Source organism: Schistocerca piceifrons, chromosome X, assembly GCF_021461385.2.
Source record: "Schistocerca piceifrons isolate TAMUIC-IGC-003096 chromosome X, iqSchPice1.1, whole genome shotgun sequence".
Classification (NCBI taxonomy): Eukaryota; Metazoa; Arthropoda; class Insecta; order Orthoptera; family Acrididae; genus Schistocerca; species Schistocerca piceifrons.
This window is the reverse complement of record NC_060149.1, coordinates 400,572,354-400,595,945: the sequence shown is the minus strand read 5'-3', so window position 1 is coordinate 400,595,945 and position 23,592 is coordinate 400,572,354. Positions and strand designations below refer to the sequence as shown.

General features: G+C 38.6%; 1 protein-coding gene across 1 annotated transcript in view; it reads left to right on the top strand.

The window, feature by feature from the left end:
• LOC124722873 (DCN1-like protein 4) overlaps positions 1 to 23,592 on the top strand; it is a 146,558-nt gene that overhangs the window by 69,806 nt on the left and 53,160 nt on the right. Inside the window, exons 2-4 of the mRNA XM_047248009.1 lie at positions 178 to 309; positions 18,928 to 19,025; positions 21,028 to 21,172. Coding sequence (XP_047103965.1) covers positions 230 to 309; positions 18,928 to 19,025; positions 21,028 to 21,172 — 323 coding nt within the window. The 5' untranslated portion in view covers positions 178 to 229. The remainder of the gene's footprint in view (positions 1 to 177; positions 310 to 18,927; positions 19,026 to 21,027; positions 21,173 to 23,592) is intronic.

The window sequence follows — 23,592 nt, the reverse complement described above, 5'->3', positions numbered from 1 at the left end:
ACTGAATTAAGAATGACATGATGACAGTTAGTGTATGACAGCTATTATTTATAAATTTGATTTTCTGTTATAAGATATCTGGTTGCTGCAGTTCTTTACGAAGCTCACATTTCTGCTGGTAAGATTTTTGTCACGTGACACTGGAAAATTTTTTAAAATACCATTTTGTTTGTAAAGGTTCTGAAGTTTTAAAGACCAGGTGCGTGAGGGGCGCACCTGTGATCGCACCATGCCACGAAACAAGAGGCGTATCGAGCTCGTCACAGAAGATGAGCGCCAGTTCAGCAAGCGTGCAAGGAGTCATGTCAGGTACCAATGTTTCTAAAGTGTGTGTGTGTGTGTGTGTGTGTGTGTGTGTGTGTGTGTGTGTGTGTGTGTTTGTTGTTATTATTATTATTATTATTTATTATTTCACTGTTATATACCAGTATTATTCTTTCAGACACCTTTAGTGCTGTTGTTTATGCTTGAATGCCTCTGGAGATGGTAGATTCCCATTAAACAGAACACTATACCAGAGTACGTTGGTTTAAATGTATGGTAGTTTCCTCTCACACATATTGAGTAAACTTCCTTAAACAGATCAGTTATTAAGGGCACATTCAAAGGATGTACCAATTCATGTGCTCTGAGGCTACAACTATCCAGTTCAGTTTCTTGAACATCCTATAAAATCACAAAAAATTGCCCGTGACTGTAGTACTAACTGTTAGTAACAATAGTGAGTTATCACAGAGCTGGACAATTTAGATCTCAACCTGAGTAGCAAATGAATTTTGATGCATTATTTGCTAATCTTGTCACAGTATTGGTGATGGCAGTGTACTCCAGGTAGTTTGTTACTAATGATCACTTTATCATATGCTGATGGCCTGCCACCCATATTTTTTTTATTGTTTAATATACACTGAAGAGCTAAAGAAACTGATACACCTGTCTAATATTGTGTAGGCCCCACACGAGCATACAGAAGTGCCGCAACACAATGTGGCATGGACTTGACTAATGCCTGAAATACTGTTGGAGGGAATTGACACCATGAATCCTGCAGGGTTGCCCATAAATCTGTAAGAGTACATGGGGGTGGAGATCTCTTCTGAACAGCACATTGCAAGGCATCCCAGATATGCTCAATAATTTTCAGGTCTGGGGAGTTTAGTGGCTAGAGGAAGTGGTTAAACTCAGAAGTGTGTTCCTGGAGCTACTCTGTAGCAATTCTGGATGTGTGGGGTGTTGCATTGTCCTGCTGGTATTGCCAAAGTCTGTTGGAATGCATAATGGACATGAATGGATGCAGGTGATCAGACTGGATGCTTACATATATCACCTGCCAGAGTCGCATCTAGATGTATCAGGGGTCCTATGTCACTCCAGCTGCACATGCCCCACACCATTACACAGCCTCCACCTGCTGGAACAGTCCCCTGCTGACATGCAGGGTCTTTGGATTCGTGAGGTTGTCTCCATACCCGTACACGTCCATCCACTTGATACAATTTAAAATGACTCGTCCGACCGGGCAACATGTTTCCAGTCATCAACAGTTCAATATTCGTGTTGATGGGCCCAGGTAAGGTGTAAAGCTTTGTGTTGTGCAGACATCAAGGGTACACAAGTTGGCCTTCGGCTCCAAAAGCCATTTAGATGAAGTTTCATTGATTGGTTTGCACACTGACACTTGTTGATGGCCCAGTGTTGAAATCTGCAGCAATTTGTAGAAGGGTTGCACTTTCGTCACACTAAATGATTCTCTTCAGTCTTTGTTGGTCCCATTCTTGCACGATCTTATTTCGGCTGCAGTGTTGTTAGAGATTTGATGTTTTACCGGATTCCTGATATTCATAGTACACTCGTGTAATGGTCGTATGAGAAAATCCCTACTTCATCCTACCTTGGAGATGCTGTGCCCCATCACTTATGCGCCAACTATAACACCATGTTCAGACTCACTTAAATCTTGAACACTTGTCATTGTAACAGCAGTAACTGATCTAACAACTGCGACAGACACTTGTCGTCTTACATATCCATTGCTGACAACAGCGCAATATTTTGCCTGTTTACATATATCTGTTTCTGAATACACAGGCCTATGCCAGTTTCTTTGGCACTTCAGAGTATAAATGCTTGTATCCATTGTAGATACTGTACACCTAGCTGCTCGTTACATTTATCACTTAAGAGGCAAAATCTTTGTATACACACAACAACATTCTTACAAAGGGTGCTTTGAAAGTTCAACATTTGTGCTACTTTATCTCTTGTTAGTCCTGTTTGGTATGGATCCCACACACTTCAGCAGTATTCAATCACATAGCACACAAATGATTTGTAAGCGGGCTCCATTGTAAACTGACTGCATTTTCTCAGTATACTGCCAGTAGATTGAAGTCTGCCGCCAGATTTAATGCCTGATTTCTGTTAAGACTCATTGATATTGCAGTCACAGGATTTTTTTATTTTTGAAGTGGAAAATCTCACATTTTTGAGCATTTAAAGCAGGTTGTCAGTCTTTGCATCATTTTAAATAATATCAAAGTCTGACTGAATATTTGTGCAGGCATCAGAAAGCACTTCATTATAGATAAATGGCGTCATCTGCAAAAAGTCTGAGGCTACTGCTAATATTGTCAGACTAATCATAAATATACAGTATGATCAGCACGTACCACAGTACAGTTTGCTAGTGCGTACTTGAAGTTACTTGTATGTAAGTTGATGAGTCAACAGTGAAGATAACATGCTGCACCATACTTGAGAAATCCCGAATCCAATCACAAATTCAGTTGATAACCCATATTATTGCCTTCACAAGGTGCTCACAACTCCTGTTTGTGCATGCATGGCGAGCATAGGGCTCCAAGCCATTGCAGCATCTACCTCGTTTCTTGTGCTGCAGTCTTCCATCTGACTACCCTTACTTCTCTTTAATTCCTTTTCCATGGTGGCAATCTTTGATGGTAACTGTGCTGTATCTCTAGGTCCCATTTGATTTAATGTACTTCTCTATCCATTTACCTCTCTATCCATTTACCTCTCTATCCATTTACCTCTCTATCCATTTACCTCTCTATCCATTTACCTCTCTATCCATTTACCTCTCTATCCATTTACCTCTCTAGCCATTTACTCCACATCAGTTTTTGGCTGAAATAATTTTTGGTCCCCTTTTGGATTTAACCTTCATTTTCAAAATATTTTCTGTAGTATGGACTGACTGGGGAAGAAAACCCTAACAGCACCATCTGCATACAGCATTGAAGATCTTTTGTGCACAGTATCCATGTAGACTTGAGTATGTACTTAAAAGCCAACATGGTAGCCAATCTGATGTGATTGGATCGTTATTTACCCTTTTGGTATAGCCCCCTGACAGCACAGGGATTACATTTTTTGAAGCTTTAGCTGTTAGCACACCATGCATGCCAAGGAGTAGATGCCCATATTCTTGGGACATCAGGACTCCTGGCAGTGGCCATCATGCCAGATGACCTTTGCTGTCCCTGGATGATGCCTGGGGAGAGCTCTTGAGTAGAGTAAGTGGCATCAGGATAGACATTTTGCACATGAAATGCAGTGAACTTGACCAAATCAGTGCCCACACTGGTCTTAGTATCTAGATAGATAAAGATAAATAATTCAATGCAGACAGTTACCATAGAACTGCTTTCCCTACCCTGGGTACCCAAAGGGAAGAGAGAGAAGCCAGAAGACGGGGAACGAAACAATGTGGAGATACTTTCAGAGGGACGAAACCATTACGTTTTTGGTGGAGCAAATAGAAGATAAATTTGGAGAAGTAGACTCATTGGGAAAATTGCAAAATGGATAACTTTTGATTAGTCTCTCCTCTGCTGCACAATTTAAAGTGCAGGGGCGAGGGCCGGTACACGAGAGCAGGGGCCAGGGCATCTTCCTCTACATACTGTAGCAGGAGAGGGGGGGCAGTTCTAGACCCTACCTCTCTTACCAGCTGCCTGTGTTATCCCACTTTTCCTCTGTATTAATTGCTTTTAGATGCGGTTTGCCCCCTTTCACTGTCGCACCCTGTTTCTCCATTTTAGCTGTTGCAACTGGTTGATTAGTGAATGCTGTTGCTCTTCAGTGTGTTTGCTATAATTGATTGGGGGTGTGATGACTGGAGGAGGGATGGCCCCCATTGAATGCACAGTCCCAGGGGACACTCACCTGGCCCCACCCACCTCCTGCGTTGATCGTGTCTCATGTTTCATTATTGACGGTATTATGAAAAGGATGGATTGCTACTCGCCATATAGTGGAGAATGTCAAATCAAACACCTTTCAGCCATCTAATTTCCAAACTGTTATTTTATTTTGCTGTCAGCTTCGGCAGTTTACTGCACCATCTTCAGCCCCCTAACCAATGTGTTGGAAGATTCCAACCTCAGTTCTTGTCAAAACAGGGCCAGACATATGTGCAGATTTCTGCCTGATACGGTGATCACTTTGACCATCAACTGCACGACCATCATATAAACAATGTTTTTGTGGATGGTACGATTTTCAAAACCTAATGAAAACCAAATGGCATTGAATGTAGTTTTCAGAAACAAAAACCTATTTGTCTTTGTCTCTTTTTACAATTCGTCCATCAAATCATGGGATCCATTCTGCCCTACCTTGTGTAATGTAACGTAATTAATAGTAATTGAAAATGGAAAACACACTAATCCAATTATTTCAGTTTTTGCTGAGATTTTTATTTCATGTAAGGGGCATTCAAAAACAAATGAACTGGAGGCATAATTACAGAAACCGGTACCCGAATGTTAGAAGTATTGACCCTGGCTGTCGAGGCGCCAATGTGAACCATTTCTACACGTGCAGCTGGATGTCGTTGTCAGAGGTGAATTGTTTGCCCCTCAGAGCCTTTTTAAGGGGACCAAAAACGGCGTAATCACGAGGAGAGAGGTCCGGACTGTATTGAGGGTGGCCGAGAACCTCCCATTTGAATTTCTGCAGGAGTGCCGCGACTGTGTTGGCTGTATGAGGCTTTGCATTCCAATAGAGTAGAATGACCCCACGGGTGAGATTGCATGGTCATTTTGATTTGATCGCTTGGTGAAGGATGGTCAAGGTTTGTGAGTAACGATGTGCATTCACTGTTGTCCCGTGCTGTAGCAAATGAATCAGAAGGGGGCCAGCTTGGTCAAAGGAGGTCAGCATAACCTTTTCTGCACTCATGTGGATGAAGACATCCAGCTGTACATGCAGAACTGGTTCACATCGCAGATCCGGGAATTTTATGAGATAGCCATTCAACACCTTGTGTCACAGTGGGACAAGTGTCTCAATAGCCAGGGTCAATACTTCTAACACACAGGTACTGGTTTCTGTAATTATGCCTCTGGCTCATTTCTTTTTGAATGCCCCTTATACTGAGAGAGAAACATTGCATTCCCCAGGGTAATATCATAAAAAACATTCACAGCATAAAAATTCAGAGCAACATGAACAATGTGTGAAAGCTCATCTTTTACTGTGAATATCAACAAAAGCAGCCTTGTTAGTGTTGGTAAGTACCTCACAATCCAGCGATAATTTGTGGTAAGCCACAAAAGCTGGAGCTTGTAATTGTTTATGGATCAAGACATTTATTTAAATTATGTTGTTTCTACTTTCGATTTTTCTTTCATTCTGCGAAGAAAACAGTAGAATTCTGTATTTAGCAAATCTAATTCATTACCTGTCGGTAAAAGTATGTGTTGCAGGGTTGACAGAATTACTTTTAATGAGCACATTGGTATTCAGATTTCATTGACAAACAGTTGATCAGATAAGGAGCAGTTGGTTTACCCACCCCACTGGTCAGTACGGAAAGTCTCTATTTTGAAAAGGTCATTAAATTGTGTCCAAAAGGTTCCAAACTGTGTAAGTGTAGACCAGATGTGGCTTAAATTCAAAGCAATAGTGTTGACAGTGATTGAGATTTTTGTACCAAAAAATTAATAAGAGGTGGAAATGATCTGCCATGGCATTCAAAACAGATCACAAAGGTGGTGCAGAAGTAACAAAAAAATCATGCCAGCTCTAAAAGAATGCAAAATCTCAAGGGTTGGCAATGATTTACAGAATCTGTAAATTTATTGTGGACTGTAATTTGAGATGATTTTAATAGTTTCCACAATGAAACTCTGTAGTGAAACCTAACAGGAAATCCATAGGTACTCTGGTAATCTGTAAACAAGCAAGAAACAGTTAGTACCTTCACTGTGTAACAGCAATAGTAATAAAACAGTGCCACTAAAGTGGAGTTAGTGAATAGTTTTCTGAAATTATTTCACCAAAGCAAACAAAGTAAGTATTTTAGAATTTGAATCGAGACCAGTTGCCAACATAACTCTGAAGTAGATACCCTTGGTATAGTGAAGTGATTTAAATCACTTAATGAAGGCAGGTCTTTAGGTCCAGATTGTGTGCCAGTTTCTTTCAGAGTATGCTGGCATGATAGATCCATACATAGCAATCTTAGGTTGGCAGCCCTGCAGCCAGGCGACTAGCGCGAGTTTTGGTGTTCTCATAAACATAAGTCATTTTAGATTATAGAACATATAGATTAGTACTGATTACGTGGTAAATAGGTGTATTGGTGTGCCTTTTAAGTGTACCACTAAAAGTTTCATTTTTCTTTACGTAATAAAGCAGAAAATGTGAAAAGACCGTACAGTCGTATTTTCTGTTTACGTTCTGCTGCAGCAAATCTATAGAATTTTGTTTAGTTGTTCCTTGCTCTCTCCAACAATTTAACTTAGTGTGCGTCTTCATTATTTAACTAGCATTTCCGGAAAGTAGCATAAAGTTTAAGTTGTTGTTTCAGAAACTTTGCGCTTTTGTTTTTGGTTACACACAGTTGCATATAGGCCAAATTTGTGTAACCGAATTTTCGTGTTTATCTGTAATGTAACTGACTTATTCTTAATAAACCATTACGTTCATCATGAGTGAAAAGTGCTTGACTTGCCGTAGAATTGTTAGGTCAGGGCTTTGGTGTGATGGGTGCTATAGTTTTTTCCATGTGGGTGACTGTAGTGGCATGGGAATAGGGGAAGTAAATGAGACTCATCAGTGGTTTTGTAGGATTTGTAGTAGAGATAGGAAGATACTGGAACAGGAGGGGAAAATTGCCGCCCTTCAGGCTGAGTTAGACGAGGCCAGGGGAGATCTTGACAGGTTAAGGAGGGAGAAGGGTAAAGAGAGGTGGGAAGTGGCAACAGGCAATAGGAGGAACAGGCCAAGAACTTTGTCTGACAGCTTCATGGTGAATGTGGAAAATAGATTTGACCTGTTGCTTCAATTAGAAGCTGGTGAGCCTCAAGCAGTTGCAGGTGTAGACTGGGCACAACAAACTTTCAGCAGCAAATTGAAAAGTAAGAATGTAAGGAAATCAGTAAAGAGAAAGAAAATGTTGTTGTTCGGTAGTTCCCATGGAAGAGGTGTTGGCCAACTTTTGCATGATGAACTAGGATCAGAATACCAGGTCACCAATTTTTTTAAACCTAGTGCTGGTCTGGAGCAGGTGACAGAGGATTTAGGATCAATTTGCAAAGATTTCACTAAGGAAGACACCGTGGTTATAGTGGGTGGGGCAGGTAACAGTATTGACAGAGATCCTGGGTACAGTATAGAGTGTGACCTGGCGAAGATTGTATCAGCATCGAAGCATACTAGTGTTGAGTTTGTATCTGTTCTTGGGCGCCATGACCGACCTCATTTGAACTCTTCTGTCAAGAGAGTTAATTGGGAGCTGGAACGGCTGCGTATGTTGGGTGCAGGGTCACACATTGGTGTGGTTCCTGTAGATTCTCTCAGTAGGTGGGATTATACTAGGCATGGCCTTCACCTCAACAGGAAGGGGAAGGGTAAATTGGCTGGGGAAATAGCAGAAAAGTTAAAGGGGGGAGGCACTGTCATGAGTGGTAAAATACCAGTGGTTATAGGGTTCGGAAAACACCCATTTTTAGGGTAGGGAGGACAGAAAGAAAGCAAATTTTAAGAGGGGTTAGAACTGAGACAAACCTTAAGTTTGAGAAAGAAATCAAAAAACATAATTCCAGCTTATTACATCAGCATAAACAGCTATTAGTTAAGAATTTTCAACAGTCAGCAGATATTATAACTGTACCAAATTTTAACTCAGTCAGTGGGAAATGTCAGCTATCTTTATTGCATCAAAATGTTAGAGGACTGAGAAATAAAATTAATGAATTAACTATCTGCATAGATGAATTAGAGTCTTCAAACCCAGCTGACATAATCTGCCTCTCTAAACATCATGTGACCACTGGTATAGAACTTTTAAGTGTTACAGGGTTTAGGTTAGCATCTCATTTTTGTAGATCAGAAATGGAGAAAGGAGGAGTTGCCACATTCATTAGGAACTGTCATAAATTTAAGAACATAGACATTCATAAATTTTGCCTAGAGCAGCATATGGAAGCATGTGCAACAGAATTAGAATTTCACAAAAAATCCTTCATAATATTAAGTGTGTATCGAGCACCTGCAGGTAACTTCAATATGTTTGTAAACCACCGTGAAGCTGTACTGGCCCATTTAACAACCAAAAACAAAGAAATAGTGGTTGCTGGTGATTTCAATGTAGATTTCCTTAAAGACTCTCCCAGTAAGAACTTATTTGAGTTAGTAACACTATCATTCAACTTAATTCCCACTGTAAACTTCCACACTAGGGTAGCCACTTGCTCACAAACAGCCATTGATAATATCTTTATAGAAAAGTCCAATGAACAAAATTATATTACAAAACCAATAGTCAATGGCCTCTCAGACCATGACATGCAGTTCCTTCTGTTAAATTTAATACTGAACAGGATATAAAATCTGTTAAATCTGAGCTCAAGAGGGTAATCAATAAGCCAAAAATTGATTATTTTAGGACACTCCTCAGAGACATTCACTGGACTGATGTTTACAGTGCTCATGGCATGAATGAAAAATATAACACTTTTGGTAATAAAGTGCTTACCTTATTCGAACACTGTTTTCCCCCAAAACTTACCAAGGTTAAAGCAAAGTCGACAAAAAAGCCATGGATTACTCGAGGAATAGGGGTATCTTGTAAAACAAAGAGAAAACTGTATCTGTCAATCCGAAACAGTTCAGATGTTGATGCTACAGCACATTACAAGAAATACTGCAAAATATTAAAGACTGTAATACGGATGTCAAAGCAAATATATTACAAGGAAAAGATAGTCATATCAGATAACAAAATAAAGACAATATGGGATAAAGTGAAGGAGGAGACCGATAGAACCAGACATGAAGAGGAACAAATAGCATTAAGAGTAAATGATACATTGGTGACAGATGTGTATAGTGTTGCAGAACTTTTTAACAAACATTTTATAACTGTTACTGAAAAGATGGGGTTGTCAGGTTCGGTAGATGCTGCTATGGATTACCTTAGACCAGACATTTCAAGTAACTTCCATAATATGAATTTGACCCTCACTACCCCAACAGAAATAACGTCCATCATAAAATCTTTAAAATCAAAAACATCTAGTGGGTATGATGAAATATCAACAAAGTTAATTAAAGAATGTGATTCTGAGCTAAGTAACATATTAAGTTATCTGTGTAACCAGTCATTTATCAGTGGAATATTTCCTGAATGGCTGAAATATGCTGAAGTTAAGCCACTGTTTAAGAAGGGAGATAAAGAAATCGCATCAAATTTCCATCCAATTTCACTGTTGCCAGCATTCTCAAAAATTTCCAAAAAAGTAATGTAACCATCTTATCTCAAATAACATACTGTCAAAGTCACAGTTTGGATTTCTAAAAGGTTCTGATATTGAGAACGCTATCTACACTTACAGTGAAAATGTGCTTAATTCATTAGACAAAAAATCGCAGGCAACTGGTATATTTTGTGATCTGTCAAAGGCATTTGACTGTGTAAATCACAATATCCTTTTAAGTAAATAAGAGTTTTATAGTGTAACAGGAAATGCTGTGAAATGGTTCAAATCTTACATCTCTGGCAGGAAACAAAGGGTGTTATTAGGAAAGAGACATGTACCAAGCTATCAGGCATCATCCAACTGGGAACTAATTACGTGTGGGGTCCCACAAGGTTCCATTTTGGGGCCCTTACGTTTTCTTGTGTACATCAATGACCTTTCATCAGTAACATTACCAGATGCCAAGTTCATTTTGTTTGCCGATCATACAAACATTGCAATAAATAGCAAATCAAGAGTAGTCTTAGAAAGATCAGCCAATAAAATATTTGTGGACATTAATCACTGGTTCCCTTTTTTTTTTTTTTTTTTTTTTTTTTTTTTTTTTCAGTCTACTGACTGGTTTGATGCGGCCCGCCACGAATTCCTTTCCTGTGCTAACCTCTTCATCTCAGAGTAGCACTTGCAACCTACGTCCTCAATTATTTGCTTGACGTATTCCAATCTCTGTTTTCCTCTACAGTTTTTGTCCTCTACAGCTCCCTCTAGTACCATGGAAGTCATTCCCTCATGTCTTAGCAGATGTCCTATCATCCTGTCCCTTCTCCTTATCAGTGTTTTCCACATATTCCTTTCCTCTCCGATTCTGCGTAGAACCTCCTCATTCCTTACCTTATCAGTCCACCTAATTTTCAACATTCGTCTATAGCACCACATCTCAAATTCTTCGATTATCTTCTGTTCTGGTTTTCCCCACAGTCCATGTTTCACTACCATACAATGCTGTACTCCAGACGTACATCCTCAGAAATTTCTTCCTCAAATTAAGGCCGGTACTTGATATTAGTAGACTTCTCTTGGCCAGAAATGCCTTTTTTGCCATAGCGAGTCTGCTTTTGATGTCCTCCTTGCTCCGTCCATCATTGGTTATTTTACTGCCTAGGTAGCAGAATTCCCTAACTTCATTGACTTTGTGACCCTCAATCCTGATGTTAAGTTTCTCGCTGTTCTCATTTCTACTACTTCTCATTACCTTCGTCTTTCTCTGATTTATGCTCAAACCATACTGTGTACTCATTAGACTGTTCATTCCATTCAGCAGATCATTTAATTCTTCTTCACTTTCACTCAGGATAGCAATGTCATCAGCGAATCGTATCATTGATATCCTTTCACCTTGTATTTTAATTCCACTCCTGAACCTTTCTTTTATTTCCATCATTGCTTCCTCGATGTACAGATTGAAGAGTAGGGGCGAAAGGCTATATCCTTGTCTTACACCCATCTTAATACGAGCACTTCGTTCTTGATCGTCCACTCTTATTATTCCCTCTTGGTTGTTGTACATATTGTATATGACCCGTCTCTCCCTATAGCTTACCCCTACTTTTTTCAGAATCTCAAACAGCTTGCACCATTTTATATTGTCGAATGCTTTTTCCAGGTTGACAAATCCTATGAAAGTGTCTTGATATTTCTTTAGCCTTGCTTCCATTATTAGCCGTAATGTCAGAATTGCCTCTCTTGTCCCTTTACTTTTCCTAAAGCCAAACTGATCGTCACCTAGCGCATTCTCAATTTTCTTTTCCATTCTTCTGTATATTATTCTCGTAAGCAGCTTCGATGCATGAGCTGTTAAGCTGATTGTGCGATAATTCTCGCACTTGTGAGCTCTTGCCGTCTTCGGAATTGTGTGGATGATGCTTTTCCGAAAGTCAGATGGTATATCGCCAGACTCATATAGTCTACACACAAACGTGAATAGTCGTTTTGTTGCCACTTCCCCCAATGATTTTAGAAATTCTGATGGAATGTTATCTATCCCTTCTGCCTTATTTGACCGTAAGTCCTCCAAAGCTCTTTCAAATTCCGATTCTAATACTGGATCTCTTCTAAATCGACTCCTGTTTCTTCTTCTACCACATCAGACAAATCTTCACCCTCATAGAGGCTTTCAATGTATTCTTTCCACCTATCTGCTCTCTCCTCTGCATTTAACAGTTGAATTCCCGTTGCACTCTTAATGTTACCACCGTTGCTTTTAATGTCACCAAAGGTTGTTTTGACTTTCCTGTATGCTGAGTCTGTTCTTCCAACAATCATATCTTTTTCGATGTCTTCACATTTTTCCTGCAGCCATTTCGTCTTAGGTTCCCTGCACTTCCTATTTATTTCATTCCTCAGCGACTTGTATTTCTGTATTCCTGATTTTCCCGGAACATGTTTGTACTTCCTCCTTTCATCAATCAACTGAAGTATTTCTTCTGTTACCCATGGTTTCTTCGCAGCTACCTTCTTTGTACCTATGTTTTCCTTCCCAACTTCTGTGATGGCCCTTTTTAGAGATGTCCATTCCTCTTCAACTGTACTGCCTACTGTGCTATTCCTTACTGCTGTATCTATAGCGTTAGGGAACTTCAAATGTATCTCGTCATTCCTTAGTACTTCCGTATCCCACTTCTTTGCGTATTTATTCTTCCTGACTAATGTCTTGAACTTCAGCCTACTCTCCATCATTACTATATTGTGATCTGAGTCTATATCTGCTCCTGGGTATGCCTTACAATCCAGTATCTGATTTCGGAATCTCTGTCTGACCATGATGTAATCTAATTGAAATCTTCCCGTATCTCCCGGCCTTTTCCAAGTATACCTCCTGCTCTTGTGATTCTTGAACAGGGTATTCACTATTACTAGCTGAAACTTGTTACAGAACTCAATTAGTCTTTCTCCTCTTTCATTCCTTGTCCCAAGACCATATTCTCCTGTAACCTTTTCTTCTACTCCTTCCCCTACAGCTGCATTCCAGTCGCCCATGACTATTAGATTTTTGTCCCCCTTTACATACTGCATTACCCTTTCAATATCCTCATACACTTTCTCTATCTCTTCATCTTCAGCTTGCGATGTCGGCATGTATACCTGAACTATCGTTGTCGGTGTTGGTCTGCTGTCGATTCTGCTTAGAACAACCCGGTCACTGAACTGTTCACAGTAACACACCCTCTGCCCTACCTTCCTATTCATAACGAATCCTACACCTGTTATACCATTTTCTGCTGCTGTTGATATTACCCGATACTCATCTGACCAGAAATCCTTGTCTTCCTTCCACTTCACTTCACTGACCCCTACTATATCTAGATTGAGCCTTTGCATTTCCCTTTTCAGATTTTCTAGTTTCCCTACCACGTTCAAGCTTCCGACATTCCATGCCCCGACTCGTAGAACGTTATCCTTTCGTTGATTATTCAATCTTTTTCTCATGGTAACCTCCCCCTTGGCAGTCGCCTCCCGGAGATCCGAATGGGGGACTATTCTGGAATCTTTTGCCAATGGAGAGATCATCATGACACTTCTTCAAATACAGGCCACGTGTCCTGTGGATACACGTTACGTGTCTTTAAAGCAGTGGTTTCCATTGCCTTCTGCAGCCTCACGTCGTTGATCATTGCTGATTCTTCCGCCTTTAGGGGCAATTTCCCACCCCTAGGACAAGAGTGCCCTGAACCTCTATCCGCTCCTCCGCCCTCTTTGACAAGGCCGTTGGCAGAATGAGGCTGACTTCTTATGCCGGAAGTCTTCGGCCGCCAATGCTGATTATTTATCAAAATCTAGGCAGTGGCAGGGATCGAACCCGCCTAGCCAATTCTTTGTCACTAAACTTTGAAAAAACACACTACATGCAGTTCAGAACTTGTAAGGGGTGTCCCACTAGTATATGTCTAACATATGATGACAAGAAGATAGAAGAAGTGGACAGTGTTAAATTCTTGGGATTACAGCTTGATAATAAATTCAACTGGGAGGAGCACGCCACAGAACTGCTGAAGCGTCTTAACAAATCTGTTTGCAATGCAAATTTTGTCAGACATAGGGGATATAAAAATGAAAAAGCTGGCATACTATGTTTACTTTCATTCCATAATGTCATATGTGATTATTTTTTGGGGTAATTGATCAAGCCAAGCTAAAGTTTTCCGGGCACAAAAACGTGCAGTAAGAGTTATATGTGGTGTGAACTCAAGAACATCCTGCAGAAGCCTGTTTAGGGAACTAGGGATACTAACTACTGCTTCCCAATATATTTATTCCTTAATGAAATTTGTCATTAAAAATATATCACTTTTTCAAACCAACAGCTCAATTCATGGAATCAATACTAGAAATAAGAATAATCTTCAGAAGGATTTAAAGTCGCTTAGTCTTGTACAAAAAGGTGTGCATTATTCAGGAACACACATTTTCAATAACTTGCCAGCAGCCATAAAAAGATTAACAACCGATGAAATTCAGTTTAAGAGAAGCCTAAAGGATTTATTGGTGGCCAACTCCTTCTACTCCATTGATGAATTTCTCAGTAAAACCAACTGATTTTTATATATATAAAAAACAATATAACTTCTGCACCATTTCAGTGCAGTAATGTGTTCATTGTAAATAAGTATTATAGTAGTTGTATTACATGTTTATTACCTTATAAATAAATAAAAAACTTTTATTTTAAATTCAGTGCATTAGTATTTGTAAAATCATTTTCATATAGTGTTCATTAAAAAATGACGATCATTCAACTTGGGACCTGTGGAATGGTACATTAGCTTATTTGTTCTAGTTGTAAATATTTGTCATGTATTGTTGTTTTTCTGACATGTTCCACATCCTGGAGGACCTCCTCACTACGGATCAATTGGAATGAAAGTAAATCTAATCTAATCTAATCTAATACAACTACTGACTAGACGAAATATCCATACTTAAAGGTGGGGAAGTTGCATAGGTCACACCAGTACTCAAGAAAGGAAATAGGAGTAATCCAGTGAATTACAGACCCATATCATTGACATAAATTTCCTTTAGTATCTGGGAACATACACTGTATTCGAACATTCTGAATTACCTCAGAGAAAATGCTTTATTGACAAACAGTCTGCACATATTCAAAAAATATTGTTCTTTTCAAACACAGCTAGCTCTACAGGGGATCTCAAATTGATTTCAAATTTTTATTTATTTATATAATCTGATCTCATTAGGGGCATCAGGCCCCCTCTTACATTGGACCAGGGTTTCACACATACAGTTCCTTTTTTACATGATAGTTATCTAAGAAATAACAATTTTAATACAACAGATAGTATTAAAATTATTTGAGAGTCAGTAGTGACAGTGCGAGTAAATAATACTGACTATGAACTAATAATATTGGCAGTACTTGTACTACAGCTGCTGCTACCATGAGTAGTGATAATAGTAATATTATTTTTGGATTTACAGAAGGCTTTTGACCCTTCTTTTCACAAGCAACTTCTAATCAAATTGCATGCCTATGGAGTATAGTCTCATTGTATGACTGGGTTCATTATTTCCTGTCAGAAAGGTCACAGTTTGTAGTAATTGGTGGAAAGTCAGTGAGTAAAAAAGAAGTGATAGCTGGCATTCCCCAAGGAAGTGTTATAGGTCCTATGCTGTTCCTAATCTGTATAAATGATTTATTAAACAATTTGAGCAGCTCTGTTAGATAGTTTGCAGAGTATGCTATTGTTTACCATTGTGTAAAGTCATCAGATGATCAAAACCAATTGCAAGATTTTGTAGTCAAAATATCTTTATGATGAGAAATGTGGCAAGACAGTGAACAATAAAAAGTGTGAGATAATCCATGTTAGTATTAAAACAAATCTGTTAAAGTTTGGTTACACGATAAATTGTGTGAATGAAAAGGCTGTCTATTCAGGTAAGTCCTTACAGATTACTATTACAAACAACTTTAATACAAGTATCTTTATCATCAGAGTGAATACAATGAAATACAAACAGGAATCTTTCATACAGCATAGTAGCTGCAAATACGTTATTCCATCTATATCCCACAGCTCATTGAAATGGAGATGGGAAGCTTTGTAAGGTCGTGTGTGTAGCAAAAGATCGATGAAGGCATTCATTGCCACACTGTATCTCGTGCATAATGAGATCTGTCAAACCATACATGAATGTTTGTCATGTGCATGTTAGTGTACATAAATGTCATCCATCAATTTATCATCAAAATAAAGAAAAAAGATTTTTTTTTTCCTCTTCCACATCTTCACCAATGACTAACTGGCTGCATGTTATTTAATCTACCCACATTTACTTACATAGTAATCTTTATTAATAAATGCCTTGGAAAATTTTCCACTTGAAGAAGCAGCCACATTTGTGTCCGTGTCATGTTGCTGTATTTGAAGTTGTCCTCCACATTTTCTCAGCTACCCTCATATACATCAGTTCATAGCAGATCTTACATAATTCTGTCATCTGTGAGAAATTTGTACATTTTCTGAAGAGACGTGAGAAAAAATGTTTGACCCCTCCATGTGGAGAAAAATATGAAAATACCAAAACATGAACATTACCGTGCTTAATATAGGAAACCAGTTGGCATCCAAAACAACTTGCAGTCATCTTGGAATGGATAAGTACAGATTCTGTATGGTTTTTAAGTGAATCATATACTGTTCTTCATGCAAAATATTGGCAAGTTCAGGTAATGATAATGTAGATGGATAGCAATCACACACCCCTCTATCCAGAGTAGACCAAAAAGGCTAATTAATATTTAGATCGGGTGATAGGTGGCCAGGGGAGATGCAACAACTCATCCTCATCCTCGTCCTCACAAAACCAGCCCTGGACAATGTGAGCTGTGTGAATAGGGGCCGTGTCATCTTGGAACACAGCATCACCATTGGGGAACAAACTTTATGCCGTGGGATGGACCTGATCAGCCACAATGATCACATAATCCTTGACAGTAATGCAACCTTGCAGAGTATTAATCATGGGATCCAAGGAATACCGTGATGTGAGTGCCTAAATCATCACTGAACACCCACCATGTTTCACTTCTTGGGAAGTAAATTTGGGCAGAAGTTGGAAACAGTGGAAACCAGGCTTATATGATCAAATGCCATTCTTCTATTGCTCCATATTCCAGTTTTTATGGCTTGGGCATAATGGTGTCCTGTTATGGGCATTTGTATCACTGATATGTGGTTTTGGAATTCCAGCATTCTCTGCTTCTGGAGCTCCCTTGATGATGTTTTTGATGCTGACAGGGTTCGTGATTGCAGCATTCAGTTCAGCAGTGATTTTTTTTCTTTCTTTTTCTGTTAGCCTCTTATTTTTTATCACAATCATCTTCAATGACCATCTGTCACAACCACTTAACACACACTTTCATCTGCATCAGGATTTGGTGCTTTCCCATTAAGCAGTGTAAATCTTCAATATGGTACCCCGTGAAACACCAAACACTTCAGTTACTTTGGTTATGAAAGCACCTATCATATGATCATGAACAAATTGTCCATGTTTGAATTCACTTAGCTCCAACGTAATACACTAAGATTTACACAGAATGCTGTTTTGACCATGACTGACACATGTAACGTATTGAGGACATTCAACAGGTGATGTTCGTGGTTGAATACAACAGTGCAATCTGCAGGCATGGCTAGCATCTGTATTTATGTTAAAGTATGCATTTCTCGTGGTGTTTCCATATGTTTGTCCAACCCCTGTACACACTTCCAAAAACTTGTAAGTATCACAAAAGTGACAGTAATAAATTTACTTCAGAGATGGTGCACATAAGAGACAGTGGTGTTGATTACACATACTCGTGTTGGGATACTAAATAACACAGGTGGTTGTGTGTGGCCAAAACACACGTTATAAGGAAACAATGAGGGTGACAGTGGTATTAAACAGAGCTCAAGAGACAGCCACACAACAGACGAATTTTCGTTAGACCTTTGTTCCTTACAATGTCAGAAAAAAGTAGAGATGTTCAGAATGTAACAGTATGTACAAATTGATTTGTGATGTGAATGTGTAATGACCCATTCCACATCATTACAATCTGTCATGAAAAATGATCCATGAAACAAGTTACTAATTATCTAACTAACTAATTCACAAAGAAGAAAAACTCTTTGGTCATATTGATGAGGTGTGACCTGTTAAGTGTTAATGAGACACAGAATCATAACCTTCTTTCTTTCCTTTAATATGGGCAGTGTTTCCCAATATTATTCAAGCATTTGTATCAAATTTTAGCTGTAGTAAGCTTCAGAGTGGTTGAGCAATTACCGTATAGCCCTGATCTTGCCATATTTGAAAGTCAACTACATTATGCTTAACTGTGCTTTGCACTAGATTGTCAGTCAGTATCCTGCCTCATGTGGCAGGCTCCAGGCCAAAGCCACATTGTTTGGTGATTTACATCACCAGACACTCCCAGCCATTGTGAAAAGTTAATGCAGGAAGCTACACAAAGACCTCTGGAATAATTGTTTTGTAAGTGCTTTCAAATGACAAAATTGTTTGTTTCAGAAGAAATGAGGCTTCTGTGTGTGAGTCTATTCATTTGTGATCTATTGAGATGTCAGTCCCCAAAGGCAAAATTAAAATTAGATGTTATTTCTTGTTATTTCTTACTATCAATTGAAAAGCAAACTACTTTACTTTGCGTGGTAGCTTAGTTACTAAAGTACACAGGTAAAGCTTTTGTGAGATTTAAAGTATGTTTACTTTTGATTTGCAATAGTTTATTAGTGCAGCATTTTAGGTAATTAGTAAGCAAGTGAAATTTTTGGAGCTGGTAACAACTCATTTTCTTACAGCCTGTGAACTAACTTACAAGCTATTATAAAATGATGTACACTTTTCTGTGAAATCAAAACCATCAGGTATCCTTCACTTTTTTTAACATGTTCAGAGCATTGTTAGAAGGGAAAGAAGTAATAAGTGATAGAAAAAAATCATGGTGCCAAACTCTGAACCTTTTTGGAGCTTCAGAATTGGACAATGAAAATATTGGTATGTGGTTGAGAGAGAACTGTAATGAGACAGAACTTTTATTGGTGATTAGTTTTCTCTTTATGATCAGGTTCTTAGTTACATGTGTAGTAAGATTCCAAATCTGTTTCAGTTCTAGAAGAATTGCAAGAGACAATTCAGCATTTACTCAGAGACGATGTGTGCAGTTGTTTAGGGAATACACTGCGCCTACTGAACCAGACACATTGGGTACGTATCAATGTTTTTACTTTTTAATGAGGTATTTGCTAGAGCTGTTAATGTCATCCAGTTTGTTGCTGTTCCTTTTCATCTTCATCATAGATGTGCTTGATAATTTTTAATCATTTGTGACTACTAACAACAATCTTAACTTCATGATGTATAGTTCAGCAATGCCTTTCTATTGGCTTAACTAGAGGGACACTCAACTACATTATGCTTAACTGTGCTTTGCACTAGATTGTCAGTCAGTATCCTGCCTCATGTGGCAGGCTCCAGGCCAAAGCCACATTGTTTGGTGATTTACATCACCAGCGTGCAGCGTACAAAGTTGGCTATAATGTGTACCAGGAAGGCTTAATCTGGGCTCCATCCTGTTTTCTATGGTGCAGCTCCCCCTCTGTCCGCGTCTCCATCCATTCTATAATGAAAGAGATTACATTTTCAACTAATCTCCTTCTCGCAGTCCTATGACGATAGAGGTACAGTTCTTTCTTTGTTTCATATTAAGAAAACCCACCAGGGTCATAATTATCTGGGTTATTAGAGACCAGAGACTGCACAGGTAATTGAAAATACCCATGTTTTTACCCCAACTGCTATTTACTATATTTGCAAAATGTGCTATGTATCACATATGAAACACCACTACATTACTTCCATGTTACTCGCCAGAATAAACACCTTAGTAACAAAATTACACTCAAAATAAATCATGTTTCATATTACTTGCTTTCAGATCACTTTCAGGAAATAATTGTCCAGTTGTTTCTTTTCCATTTTTCTCTTACATTTTCATGACTACAGTTCTCATTTTCCAGAGTGTCAAAATATTGGTATAGTCAAATGACAGTGAAACGAGTCATATACATAATAGTGTATTCTGAATGAAAATAATCATTCTAATTATAACTGAATACTTCAGGCCTCATTTTCCATTTGTTTAGAGATCGTTGAACAATGTACAGATAATCGGGGGCTTGTTGTATTATAAAATTTGTAACGCCTTGAGTATGAGATGTCTCTGAAGTGAGAACTGATTTGCCAGAAGGAAGTGAAAGCTGCAGCTCAGATTTTCTGCATAGTCAACATAATTCGCTTGATACTTATGAAAGCATGGCAAGATTTTCAGATTCTTTATTTAGAATGTCATTAAGAGAAAAACCTTAAACAATGATATTTTTCTTTAATCATTGTATTTAGCAGATTCTTCAAATAGGAACATTCTGCCACAAAAAGGAATTTTCATAGTACAGTGTCAACAAAGATGGTACAATTGAAACTGCAAAAACAAAAGTCACAGTAAATTTGCTATAGCCTGTAGTAAACCAAACTGATGTAAAAAAGAGACTTCGCTTGTGCAAGAAACTCAAAATGTGACCTAATGTCTGACTGAAGTGGGAAATGTGATCCACTGTGTTCACTCTTGCACTTTTCCCAAGGCAAGATATGTTGACTTGTGATGCAGGTATTGTCAGCTACTGTATGTTGAATCTTCAAAGTTGATGGCGATTGTAGTGATGATAACCCCATTCACGCAGCTCTGAATGTTAAAGGTTGGTTTGATGAGCATGAAGGACATCTAATATATTCTAGCCGCCTTATCAATCCGTTGTGATCTGTATATGAAAAATTTGCAATGTTCAGAGAACTGGGACATTTTCTGTGTAACAAATTTGTGTGTGTCAGTCCCCTGAAGGTAATGCCCATATTGGTGGCCTCCACACTAATTTAGTAAGTGTTAATACTGTATGATCCAACTGCCAAGGTGCTTGACTTAATTACTTTTCTGTATACCATCTTCACTCTGTTACAGTTCGTATTTCGTGTTCCCTAGAGACACCCAGTCACAGTTTCCAAATCTAATATATTTTTGTTGAATGCTGGGTGATCATTGCCCTCACACACTTGTCATATATACTGATAATTTTGTGACATATTATTGTACTGTAAATAATGAGAAAGGTGGTGTTCCGTAAAAGAATAAAGTGACATAAAGCTGATATTACAGGACCTGAAGGAATGGAAAAATTCTGTGCTGACATTGGTGTGGAGCCAGAAAATGTAGTAATGCTGGTATTAGCATGGAAGATGAATGCAAGGCAAATGGGATTTTTTACTCTTAATGAATGGCTGAGAGGTTTTGTGGATCTACAGTGAGTATCTATTTGTTATAGAGAGTACTGATGTGTATGCACATTTGAGCATATATACAGGGTGGTTAACAATTCCTGTTACATGTTTCTGGGAGTTGTAGAGGGGTCTTAATAGATAAAGCTTTTACCAGGAACCCATGTCCAGAAATTTAGTATTTGGATATAAAATAAGTTTGAGCATTGGACCACTTTCAAATCTCCCGCTTCACGGTACTTGTACAAACTGAGAAGAGGGTCCTTTCATCAGGCCCTGTTGTAATTATGGCATCACATACCACCTTCATCAGACATAAACAACAGATGCAAGAAACTGGAATGTTAAAACTAGGTGGGTTGGCTGTGGTGCTCCGTGGAGACACTAAACTCTGCACTTTGAAGAGGTCACCCTTCGTCACATACAAGAGTACCGAACAACTAGTACTTGAAACTTTTTCCCATGCCATGGGCTCCTGTAAAGCACACACGCCAAAGCTGATTGTGTCTGCTGTGTACACACTGATCTTCAAATGTACTTTACTTGCAAAAGATATCTGTCTGGATATGAGTTTACTTTATCTACTAAGTTGCCTCTACAAACTTTAGGAATTGTGAAACACCCTGTATATACGCATGATTCAGCTATCAAGGGAGGGTATGACGTGTGGGTAATTGACTTTGATCAAGTTTTGCAAGGACTTTCTACATTGAAAATAGACACACTTCTGTTTTAGCTTAGCTTTCTGCTACACACTCCCTAGTTCTTGAAAAATAGAGGTCAAAGTTGATGATGGAAAACTGTATTCTCAGTGCTAGACATTGAAATATCGTGTAAAAACATTTTTTATTGTATGATATGGGTCCAAAGATAATAATCTTTGAGTTATTAATGTTTTGTGTTTTCATGTTTTAGCTAATGTATTTGCCATTCTGTACATGTAGTGGAGGGAGGTCATTGGTTGTGCAGTTGAGACGTTAAGACTGCCAAATTGCTGGTTTGGGTTTGATTCTTGGGCATAGCTTTTTCCTTTGATATATTTTTTAGGTTTATCTGATAATGGGAATATCTTCCTTTGCCTTTTTTGAAGTCAAACATTGGGAGGTATGATTAATAATGAAAGAAGTGTATACAATGTATTGACCATTATTTCCATTGTGATACATGATGTGCTACTATAGGACTTTCCTAGGTGAAGGTGCTAAAGTGACCTGCACTGTGAAAGTGATACCACCAAAATCTACTTATCTTTGTCAACTGTGTGGTGTTTACTTTTTCCAACAGGTAAAGAATTTCATACCATGACTTCAAAATCGTGACATCGTAGCAGAAAAGAGAAATGCAATTTAGGGTTGATACTGTCAAAATTCATGTGTAGGTCCATAGCAGGTTGTCCACTCCTGTCACTCAAGATATGCTTTTATGCACTTGGTACATATCCAAATTTATATCTGATACATCTGTTTCCAGCTACATTATATGTGTCATAACGAAAATAACTCTCAGTACATCATATACACTTATTTGAACATTAATCACACCTCCCAATGTTTTACTTCAAAAAACAGGTAAAGAAATGTATTCAGATTATCAGGATATAATCAGGTACACAAAAAAATATTGGTTGAAAAAAACCACAACCAAGAAGCAAGCACAAACAAGTGGTTTGGTAGTCTAATGCCTGGACTGCTTGACCACCGATCTTGTTCTACCAGGTGTGCAGAATGACAGTTACTCTAGCTACAGCAGGAAAACACACACATTATTAACTCAAGATCCCATATTATATTAATAAAAGTGCTTGTTTTTTAGATTATTTTTTGATGTATAGCATTGAAAATACAATTTTTTTTTATCATCGACTTTGACCTCGGGCTTGTTTTTTTTTTTGTTTTTTTTTTGGGGGGGGGGGGGGGGCAGGGGAGCGGGGGTGGGCAGGAGGAATCAATTGTGTAGCAGAAAGCCAAAACATGTCTCTTTATTTTCAATCTGGATTTTCCTTGTAAAACTTGACCAATATCGGAGACCAACATGTCAGACCCTCCCCTTGTAAGCTGTTCAGCTCATATATTACTGGCAAGTTTTAAGATATTGTAATTAAGTTTCAACTCAGTTGAATTATAAGAAAGTCCTCACAAAATGGCATATAGCCATTGGCCTTAGCTACATTATGAAATTGCAGTGCCTATGTTCTGATTATGATGCAAAGTTCCTTTGGACATGCATGCATGTGCAAAGGAACAGGCACTGCAGCGATTGCAGCCATTGTGAAATATATTAAATGTATTCGCAATTGCAAATGAGGACAACCATCAGCTGTTCAATGGAATGACGACATTGAAAATTTGTGCCAGACTGGGGACTCGAACCCGGATTTCCCGATTATCGCGAGCAGTTGTTTCATTATTTGGCTATCTGTGCAGACCCAAACTGCCATATCTCGTAA